Below are 10,393 nucleotides of genomic sequence, written 5' to 3' on the forward strand. Positions count from 1 at the left end.
CAGCCATTTTCCCGGAACTGGAAAGTTGAGTGTGTGCACATGTATGTGTGTGCAAGTTCACATAACTAAAAGTGCTGCATTTTTTTACTACTTTATATTGTTTTTCCTACAGATCTAGCAAAAAAACCCTTTTAGACACACAGCCAAACTGCTGTTGAGGTTATACAGAAGTGAGCTAAAGTCAGTATAACTTAAAACCATCTTGGGATGGTCAAATAGTATGAAACAGGAAGAAATTGTGAAGAAAGAAAGAAGCAGCAAGAAATTGTGTCTCATAATTTTGTTTTTGATTTCAAAACCTTGAGGAAGTCTTCAATTTCATAGTTCTTTTGCTAATCAGAAAGGGAAGGAAGAAGAATTGGTACAATGAAGTTCCTGATGCTTACTTAGACTGACACTGGAATATAATTCTAGGGGAATTCTCATATACTAAAGCTGACTTCATTTTTTAAGATGTAGTCAATAATCTTAAAAAGGTTAATGTCCTAATTCAATATGATTTGTTTGGATGATCAAACCCAGGCAGAGGGAATTAGTAACACATGCAAGTAATTTCCATATCCTTCTAATACAACACATGCAGAGCTGATAGTGAAAAAAATGGTGTGAAAGGGGAAAACAAAGGAAATTAACGAAACCTGTTGTTTCTCAAGTCATAGGGATATCGTGATCAAGCTACGAGGTTGTTACTTGAGAAATCCATCGTAACCTGATCACTGTATCTCTACAACCAGACCAAGACTTGTGTCTAGCACTAATATACACAAATGCATGCAGGTAACAACACCACAACCATCAGTCCTCAACATACTTTGGAGACATTTCATTTTATCCTTTAGCCCTGAAACACAGTAAGTGGGATTATTGTATTTCTTGAACAGTTGCACCCATCAAACATCAGTTTTATATCATGAAAATACATTTCTAAAAGAAATTCCTCCCCATCCTTAACTAATACAGGTCTGAAGTACAAAGCAGACAAAGGCAGATGGAGTGTGCACTCTTAGTTTATCCAAAAGCATCACACTGCAAGTCTGTAATCAGCATGCATACCACATCCAATTTTGTTGTATTTTCCAGAATAGCTGGGGAATTAAATTACTGACAGATCACTGACAGTTGTCACACACCTATACAGAATGACATTTAGGTGCTCTTAAGAAATCAAACCCAGGCAGGGCACAGAAGTGTGCTAGATCATGTTAGGAGTGAACAAGGATGTCTCTTACTTTAATCTTCACTCCAAAGTTAGCTTCTGCTGAGAAAAATGGGAGCGGGCTAAATACATTCTAATAAAATGTTGCAGGTTGCATTTCTAAAATGTGAGGGTTTCAATTCCACATATTGATATTCTGAAGCAAGCAAAAGCAGCATCAGTGCATTTAAACCCCCACATTCACAGCACCTACCTCCATTGGCCAGAAGATTTTCCTGGACTTTATCCTTTGAATCCTCCATAACTTCTCCTATGTACTGGGCTATTTTCTTTATTACGCTTAAGTGTAACAAGACAAACTTTGTTAGTGAAGAAACAAAATTATTACAAAACAGTTTTAGAGTTATCTGTTAAACACAGGAATGCCCAAACAAAACACTTCTGAAGCAAGGCAGGTTAATTGGCAATTCAAATGATAATAAAAATCTAGGACACAGTGCAGAACTAAATGTCTTCTTTCTAAATATACCAATCTCTTCAAAAACATAGGTAATGTCATTTTGCCTGTGCTCTGGACTTACAGAAGACCAAGATTCAGTCTTCTGTACACTCATTATACACATAGCAGAAACCAGAAGGCAAGAAAGGCAAGAAACTCATGTCTAAAACCCCCAAGATGATGAAGGCCAAGGAGGCGACATGCAGACATTGTCTGAAGATATGCTCCAGAGGATGCTAAAGAAATCCTTAGGGCTTGCTGAGAAAAGGGTCTCAGAAAATACTCAGGGGAAAATAGCAGTGTTATCTTGCTTGATGGGGAATTTCTTTCTTATTCCTTTTCTTTACAGGACTCTTTCTCTCTTCCCTTTTAGCATGGTGGACAAGACCCTTCTTTAAGGTGTAGGAGAACTAGATTCAAATCCTTTTGCCCAATTCAGAGTAGTGATTTGTACAGAGATCCTCTTAGAGAACACTGTCTCTAGGGTGCCACTTCTTTACTTATTTTTAGAAATGGATTAAACAAGTCTCTCTAGCAGTAGTTTCCCCTGTCTCTAGTCAAAGTACCTGTCTCCTACAGACTGAGAGACTTTCTGGTTGTTTAAGTATCCTTCTGCATTAAAAAATATTAACAGAATTTGGCCTGCAGCTCCCTAACTGTCCTAGGTTAACTATACCATGTAAAAAACCCAGCAGCTACAAGGTCACTGCCTGACCATTGAATTGGCAGAGACTTGAAGTGGACACAGTCCCTGGCATCGTGACAGGGAGTGTAAGAGCAGGCTTCACTTCTGCCTCACATCTCTTTCTCTCCTTACTGAGGGGAGACAACTACAGCTGCAGATGAGCTGGAGACTGAAAGGGCATCTACAGTGTTGGGACAATGTGTTGCCTGATTGGACAATGCATTGTTGTGACAAATCCTGTGTTTTACAAAAGCAGGAATGGAACTTTGGGCTAGGTATAGATACCAGGAAGGCATTGGAGAAGAGGATTTTTCCTTCATGTGCTGCAAAGCAGTTGCATCTATCTCTGTTACTGTGAAGAAACTTAGTCTTGGGAAAGGTTTTCCAGTCCTACAATAGGTGGGAAAAATCTGAGATTTCTGATACTGCCAAGAATGCAATACTTAAAATTTTTGCTGTTTGTGTCAATTCAGCATGGAGAAGATCATCTTGTGAGCTTTCAGTATATAAAGGACTCTTATAAGCAAGTTGGACAGAGACTTTTTACCAGTGCCTATAGTGACAGGACAAGAGGCAACAGTTTTAAACAAAGAGTAGATTGCGGCTGGACATAAAGAAAGAAATTCTTTACTGTGAGGGTGATGAGGCACTGGCACAGGTTGCCCAGGGAAGTTGTGATGCCCAGTCCCTGGAAGCATTCAAGGCCAGGTTATATAGGGGCTTGAGCAACATGGACTAATGAAAGGTGTCTCCTATGGTAGAGGGGTGGAACTAGAGGATCTTTAAAGTACCCTTTCAACCCAAAACATTCTTCTCATGATCCTGGACAGGTGCAGTTCAGAGTGCTTGTAGGAGGAGTCTATAGCACTGTGCTCCAGTTCACATCCCTTTCTCAGAGCTGCTGCAGTTTTGCACCACCTGCTGCAGCCCTGTAGGGGCCCAGCAGCAGCTGAGGGCTGCTGGAGTACAGCACATGCTGCCCACACTCAGGCTGGGGGGGCTGAGGGATCCAGACAGAGGTTCCCTGACAACTGCAACCTGGCCAAGCACTTCTGCATATCTCACCTTGTAGACAGAGCTATTTTTTATCAGCTTCATGATGTTCAGAGAGCCCAGAGGAACTTGTAACAAGTGAGTAGTTGGTAAAACCAGCAGAGTAGGAGGCTAAAGACATTATGTAGAAAGCAGTTTACAGGGACATGTATAAATCAGGAGTTTCTCCAAAGGGCCTGAGCTGCTTTCATTACTTTTGAGTGCATCTGGTGGCTGACCTGACAGGTGGGAGACAGCTCTAGACTCTCTCCATGGATACAGAGGATGGGACAGGTGTGTGCTCTCATGCACCTGACAGTCCCACCTGCCCAGGCAAGGCTTGGCTCCCTTCCCACCACAGATCCCGTGGTCCCTGCAGCAGGATACAGCCACATTGTGTGCAATACACTATGCCAGAGGAATATTTTCCAGTCCTGCCTTAGCCTCTGTGCCTTGCATTGCATCCTGTGAAATGCAAGTGGGATTCACTCACCTAGTATATTTCCCATGCAAAGACAGAACCAATCCCTTCCATACCACTGATCTCTGGGGCAAATGACAGGAATCAGACCCCTGGAGGAGGGTGTTGTCACCCAACAATGAGCAGTTTTCACAGCAAACCATCAGATCTCTACCTTTCGATGAGATGAATCCCATCTTGAGCACATATCATGATCAAATTACATATTATAAAAAGAGAGAGCTTCAACAAAACTGCTTCAAGAAGTAGTAATAAAAATCTGTAAAGGGAATAACTTCATTTAACTTACTATTATGTCTTGAGACTGATGTTTTGCTTCTGCAACTGCTGCAATGTCATTAGCTTCCAAAAAGAAAAAAAAAAGCCTAACACTCTTGAAGTGATACTGAGAAGGAAAGGGAGCAGAAATCCTGCAGTCTGAGGCCATTCCCAAGTATGCACTGACTGAGGACAGAGAGAACCCCGGGTAAGAGTGACTCAGGAGACTGTCAGCTTTTGAGAGAGCTCCATGCTACCACAGGATGACATGGAAAAACACTCCCTCCTCTCTGTGTAAATAAATAATAAAAGTATGTGGAAACAATAGCTCCTGCAAACTCTTGCCCCTTCTCTGCTGTCCTGGCAGGAGGCAGCGCTGACAGGTTTGTGCTGCCTGGCTTTACTGGCAGCTGTGTTTATCCAGCAACAGTTCAGCAGGCAGTTCTTTCACAGGACCAGGAACATAAATGCTCAGGTCATCTGAACAGGCTTGTAACCCTCTGAATGCCATTAACTTCAACCAAGTGTGAGTGCTTGGCATTTTAACCCTTGAATCACAATTTAGACAAAAAACCTGGAGCAATCTGCTAGTACCTTTAATTATTCTGTTATTCTCTGTTACTACTCCAATATTACTACTCTAATGCATTTTTCTTATTTTTCAAAACATCTTTCTTATTTTTAAATATTGTTGATTCTTTCTGGTTACCTATCTTGACTGACAAATGAGACAAACAGGAAAAGTCTTTGCCTCAGCAGATTGGAGTGGAAGGGCCTCACTGACCCCTTTGCTCCATGCCTGGAGCCCACCAGAGGGTAAAAGTCATTACTGGCATTGAAGGGACAATTACTGGAGTAAAGTGACATTCAGCTTGAACAAGCAGCTGTATCATGCTGACAAGTAAAGACAAAGATAACAGGAGCCAGTGAGCCTAAGGAGCTCCTACTGACATTTCACTTCTAACTGCCCTCCATGATCTTACAGGGATTCTGCAGTCAGCTTTTCAGAAGGCCTAATTCTTCAAAAAGCTGGGAATTAGTTATGCCTTTCTGAAAAATCAGTTCTGATGATTTCTGGCAGCCCTCAAACCCACATCACTCAGTTGCTTCCTATCTGCTACCCTGAGTAGAGACACAGAAACACAGAATATTCTGAATTGGAAGATACCCACAATAAACACTTTCCATTAGAACAGATAGCAGGTATTGGCACCGTCTCTCCCCAAATTTGCCCCCATTTACACTTTCTCAAGAATCTCTGTAATTGAAGAAGAAGCTGGAATGTGTTACAAAGAATATGGGGCAGTATTTTTGGGAGGGTCACACTGGAGATGGTTTTGTTGATAAATTAAGTTGCTCTGTCTTGCTTAAAGTCCTGAAAAAACAAATGGTTTAGTTTTAGATAGCCCTGTGTGGAGTAGGATGTTGGACTCAATGATTGTGATGGGTCCATTTCAACTCAAGACATGAATCATATTCTATGATTCTAAAAGATCATTCTTGTGTGCAACTCAGAGACATCAGATGCAATCATTCTTATGCAACCCTTAGGCAGCACCAGTAAAATCAGAAAAAAAAATGCTGTGGAGAAAAGTGCTATGGAGAACTCTAGCAGACCAACTTTTACCTAAACTGCCTAGTATAGATGGAAACAGTTTATATCAGGGATTCTGTGTATCTTTACAACTGCCACACAAAGATCTATGAAAGGATTGAACATATTTAAACAAGACAATGCTGATCAGTCTGGAATGGGGGAAAAAAAAGCAAAAAGAGCTAACACATGTCTCTGTGACCAAAACTACATGTGAGGTAAGCTGCCAAAGCAAAAAATAGAACAAAGCAGAAAAATCTAGCAGCTTATACCTTCACTGCCTTGCAGCCTACCTTGTGCCATGAAATATCTTAAAACTTGGTATTTTCTCAGCTTGCTGTACTACATTATTCTTTTGTACACCCAGGTCAGTTTGCCCCAAAAGGCAAACTTGGCAATTGTCAGCAAGGAGATCATGTGAGTCTTTGCTTAAGTAGGTTTGATGTAGTATGAGTCAATATTCTGGTTTTTAAGGATTTAAAAGCCTGAGAGGGAGAGTTCTGGTCTTCATTCAAAAGAATATAATCCTTAGAAGTCCTCTATCTGTTTGAAAATGTATAGAAGATTCAATAGAAATATTCTGTCAAAACAAGATCAGGGAGGGCTTCACATTCTCTAAATGTTGTTCTATCGAGTTTCTGGATGAGGTGGGAGGATGTTCTTTTAAAAAAAACCAGAAGCACAAAACAAAATAAAAGGACCCCACAACCCACCATTTAAAGCAGTTTTCATATGAGAAACAGCTTCCCTAGCACTGCCACTTGAATGGATTGCTGTGCAGACAAAGCTAAATTTTAAAAGATGATCCTTTCTTTGTGATAACTCCCTGACAATCAACACAACGGGTTAAACAAAGCCTATCCACTTTAGTCCAGTTGTAGTCCAGGCTGAACTGAGTCAGACAAGACAAATACAAGTACATACCATCCCATAAAAACAATGTCTGATTCTCATTTGTATGTGGTAAATAAGATCTATTTTACCTTTCAGCAAAGCTATCAAGTTTTCCCAACTCATCTGACAGACCAACAAGAGCATCCAGTGTCCCCACCTGTGCAAAAGATGAGAATTAGGTGAAAGATGCACAACTCTGTCTAAGGCTTTTGTTGGCAGAGCTATAAGGAGACTCACTTGTCCTTAGAATATGTGAATTTAACAGTTTGGCAGAACTTTATTTACTTGGTGGAAAATAGTAGCAATTCCTTTACCGAAGAACTAGGGCATAAAAAGCCTTTTCTAATAAAGGAAAAAAGTATGTGTAATCTCAAGATTCTATGTCAGTGTCTTTCTTCCTGTTTTCACTTTGTCCTCTATCATCAGGCTGCATAGAATAGGCTTTAACCAGAAAAAACAGTGACTGGAAATGCACACAAATAATGTACACATACAAACAAGTCAGACGTACTGAGAGAACCAAGGGAAGCTGCACTTATTCAAAAGGGGGTGTCTGTCTGTGTTCTCTGTTATCACCAAAGCAAGTCTCTCACAAAGCTATTTCTGACATCTGCTTTTTGAATTGCTGTCAGTTATAACTCCATATTTATTGTATTGCAGAATATTGCCAAACCTTTTCTTGTAATGTTGCCAGCTCAATATTAAATAGGGTCCATCTAACGGAGTAGAAACAATTTTATGTAGAACAAACAGAATGCAAATGGGCACCTTTAATGCTTTACTTCCTTCAACATAAGCAGACTTGTACCACCATCAGTGGGGTAAGGTCCACAGATAGTAAAAATAAAGTCCATGGATTATAAAAATCATATCAATCTCAGGTGTGCACACAAAAAAGCAACACTCTCTTCTCTGTCAGTAGTCTTGCTGCCATGGCTGTGGACAGTCAGCTACTCCTTTTGCATTAGCAATCCATGATGTACCATGCTATAGGATTTTGATGTCTAGGAGCAAATTATACATGGAATAAAATAGTTCAGTTATTTAACATTCACTCCTGTTTACTCCTTATACATGTACCCTTCCAATGTGAAGCTCAGCTTTAAGCACAATGACTTACTTCTCTCTGATCAATTTTCAGTTGACTGAACACAACTCATCCCCCAACCACAGTCTCCTTCTACTCTCTGCATATTATCCCAAATGATAAATCCCAGATTTATCCCAAAAGTCTTTAGCCGTGGCTAATGCTGCTGCATTGCCCTTACACAAACCCCTCTCTCACTTACCTTTAAGTCTGGAATATGGAATTTACTGTTGCTAGACAGGTTGGATTTAGATGTCACAGTGTTCATTCTCTCCCATGCCTGCAGATTTGTTTTGTCTCCTGGGGCAGAAATTAGCCAGAACTCCGACATGATCGAATATTTTCCTTTCACTGCTTGTCACTGTAGAAACTCAAAGCAGGTAAGTGGTTAAAAGAGAACCACACAAAATGTGTTCTTCCCTAAGAACAGAAAGAGTTAGAACAGATCACTGATTTCTTTTCTTCAGAAGCACCAGAAGAGTGAGTCAGTTGTGTGTCTCAGGCTGAAAAGGAACATGACCTTCTCCAGAATGTCACGGAAAGAGTGTGGCTGTTCCTTCCTTCTCAGGGTTGTTCCATCCAGTTTCTGCATGAAGAAATGAACTTCCTCCTCCCCTTTTCCCTCCCAGCCTGTTGCATTTGCCTTGCGCTTTAAGTTCAGTGCCTATTGGGAGCTTGGCAGCTTCACCAAAACAACCAAACTTAATAAAGAATTTCTGCTTGATAAATATTCTCTCTCAAATTGCTGGACATTTGCAAGGGAAAATGAAAGCAAGACCTTTGCTGAACATAGAGGCTGCAAAAGATGCCACTGGCAAGACGGAATATTGCTCTGCTCTGTGTTTTTTCTTCCCAGGCTCGATACGAAGGAGCTGGAGGAAGGCAAGTCCTGGCGTATCGGCAGAGCCACAAAGATGGAACCGTGGCGAGAATAGATGGACAGCTACTGTGGTGCGAAGCAAAGAGATGAGGGCGGAACAGCGAGCAGCTGGCACCACACCGCAATCCTCCGTTCCATCCCCAGATCTGGCGCGGAGCATCCCCGCCACACGCCCTCGCTCTCAGGTGTGCGGGACGGGGCAGGTGCGGCACCCGCGCTGGGCTCCGCCGGGGGCTGCGGGGGTCCCGCGGGGGAATGCCCGCTGCTTTACCTTCCCACCGCTTTACCTGCCCGCTGCCTTACCTGCCCGCTGCCTTACCTGCCCGCCGCTTTACCTGCCCGCTGCCTTACCTGCCCGCTGCCTTACCTGCCCGCCGCTTTACCTGCCCGCCGCTTTACCTGCCCGCCGCTTTACCTGCCCACCGCTTTACCTGCCCGCCGCTTTACCTGCCCGCCGCTTTGACTGCCCACCGCTTTACCTGCCCACCGCTTTACCTGCCCACCGCTTTACCTGCCCGCCGCTTTACCCGCCCGCTGCCTCACCTGCCCGTGCCTCTCCCGCTCGCTGCCTCACCTGCTCTCGCAGTCCCGCTCCGCTCCCCGTGCCCGCTCGGCTCCCCGCCGCTGCCCGCGGCTCCCGGCGCTCCGTGCCCGGAGCGGCGGCCGGGCAGGGTCGGGGCGGAGCGCAGCGAGGCGCGGGGCGGCCGCCGCATCCACGGCTGGGTGCAAGGGGACCAGGGCTCCCTCCCGGGGCACAGGGGGCTGCTGCTCCTGGTCACCGAAAAGCTCTGTCACAGCTCGGACTAGGGCGGCTTTGCGTTTTCTTGCTGTCTTTTAAACTGGCGCAAATAATTCAGAGGCCAATTGTTTACTACCTTTAGCAAATCTAAAGGGTTTGGAATCATTAAAGAAACTACTAGGAAACTCTTGTTTCAAGGACTTCCCTGAGTGCTTCATTTAACAAATACAGGGTGAAGGAGTCTGCAAAATAGGGATGCTTACATTGCTGGTGACGCTTCTTCCTTCATGTGTAGCTGCAGTTTTTAGTCCTTACCAAATAGTAAGCTTTTCTTACGTTGCCTTAAGCTTAAAATATTGGGAGTATTTCACAGGTTGTGTGGAATTATGTTCTCCAGGCATTTCTAGTCCAGGTGTGCTCTGAAGGTAACAAGTGTCTAAACACTCAGTAGCTGCCTCTGAGAAGCATCTCTGCAAGAGGGATTCGAGACCCCTGGCTGGGGTTATCCAGTTCTCATCTTCCAGCTGGGTGGTCTAATTCCTGAGCTGTCAATACAGCACTTAGGCAATATCTGCTAATTTTCTTCAAAAAATTGATTTTCTTCAAAAAATGGTGTATTTTAAACTCATGTTTCTCTGTAACATAGGTAAGTGAAACCCCCACACGAAATTAAACAGAAAGATGCTCTTGGTTTTCCACACGACCTGTAGTAAACTGAGAGAGTTTGAGATGCTGGGGCCAGGCAGCATCTTGACATCTGACAGCATCAGAAGCAGACCTCTTGACATTTCCAAGAACCTTAAATGAAGACCCCTAAAAGATTTCTGTGTCTTCAGCACTAGGAAGAAGTAGATGATGCAAGGCATCCTGAATGATGCCATGTAAATCATGCTTTAGGTAGCTAATGTGTAGGTCAAGGTCTTAGGCCCTAAATTTATAGATTCTTTAGGTAAGCCAAGGATTCATCTTCCTTTGCTTCTCTTTAACATTTTTAGTGACATATAAATAAGAAATACATGTGTGGAAGAGGACAGTCTCTACTGAAACACTCCAGAAAAAGACACTGAGAAGATTTGTAGCTGAAATAA

General features: G+C 43.0%; 1 protein-coding gene across 3 annotated transcripts in view; it reads right to left on the bottom strand.

Annotated features, from left to right (window-relative positions):
* ATP6V1C2 (ATPase H+ transporting V1 subunit C2) overlaps window positions 1-9,159 on the bottom strand; it is a 19,144-nt gene extending 9,985 nt beyond the window's left edge. Inside the window, exons 1-5 of one of the 3 annotated variants that reach the window (XM_079298080.1) lie at window positions 9,141-9,159; window positions 7,889-8,106; window positions 6,689-6,756; window positions 1,410-1,495; window positions 812-841 (exon numbers count right to left, since the gene is read on the bottom strand). In XM_079298080.1, coding sequence (XP_079154206.1) covers window positions 812-841; window positions 1,410-1,495; window positions 6,689-6,756; window positions 7,889-8,017 — 313 coding nt within the window. In that variant the 5' untranslated portion in view covers window positions 8,018-8,106; window positions 9,141-9,159. Of the gene's footprint in view, window positions 1-811; window positions 842-1,409; window positions 1,496-6,688; window positions 6,757-7,888; window positions 8,777-9,140 lie in introns of those variants that run through there. The other 2 variants (XM_079298079.1, XM_079298081.1) reach the window with 2 other exon arrangements.
* Window positions 9,160-10,393: the final 1,234 nt, after the last annotated feature.

The sequence above is a fragment of the Erithacus rubecula genome (genome assembly GCF_903797595.1).
Source record: "Erithacus rubecula genome assembly, chromosome: 2".
Lineage (NCBI taxonomy): Eukaryota > Metazoa > Chordata > Aves > Passeriformes > Muscicapidae > Erithacus > Erithacus rubecula.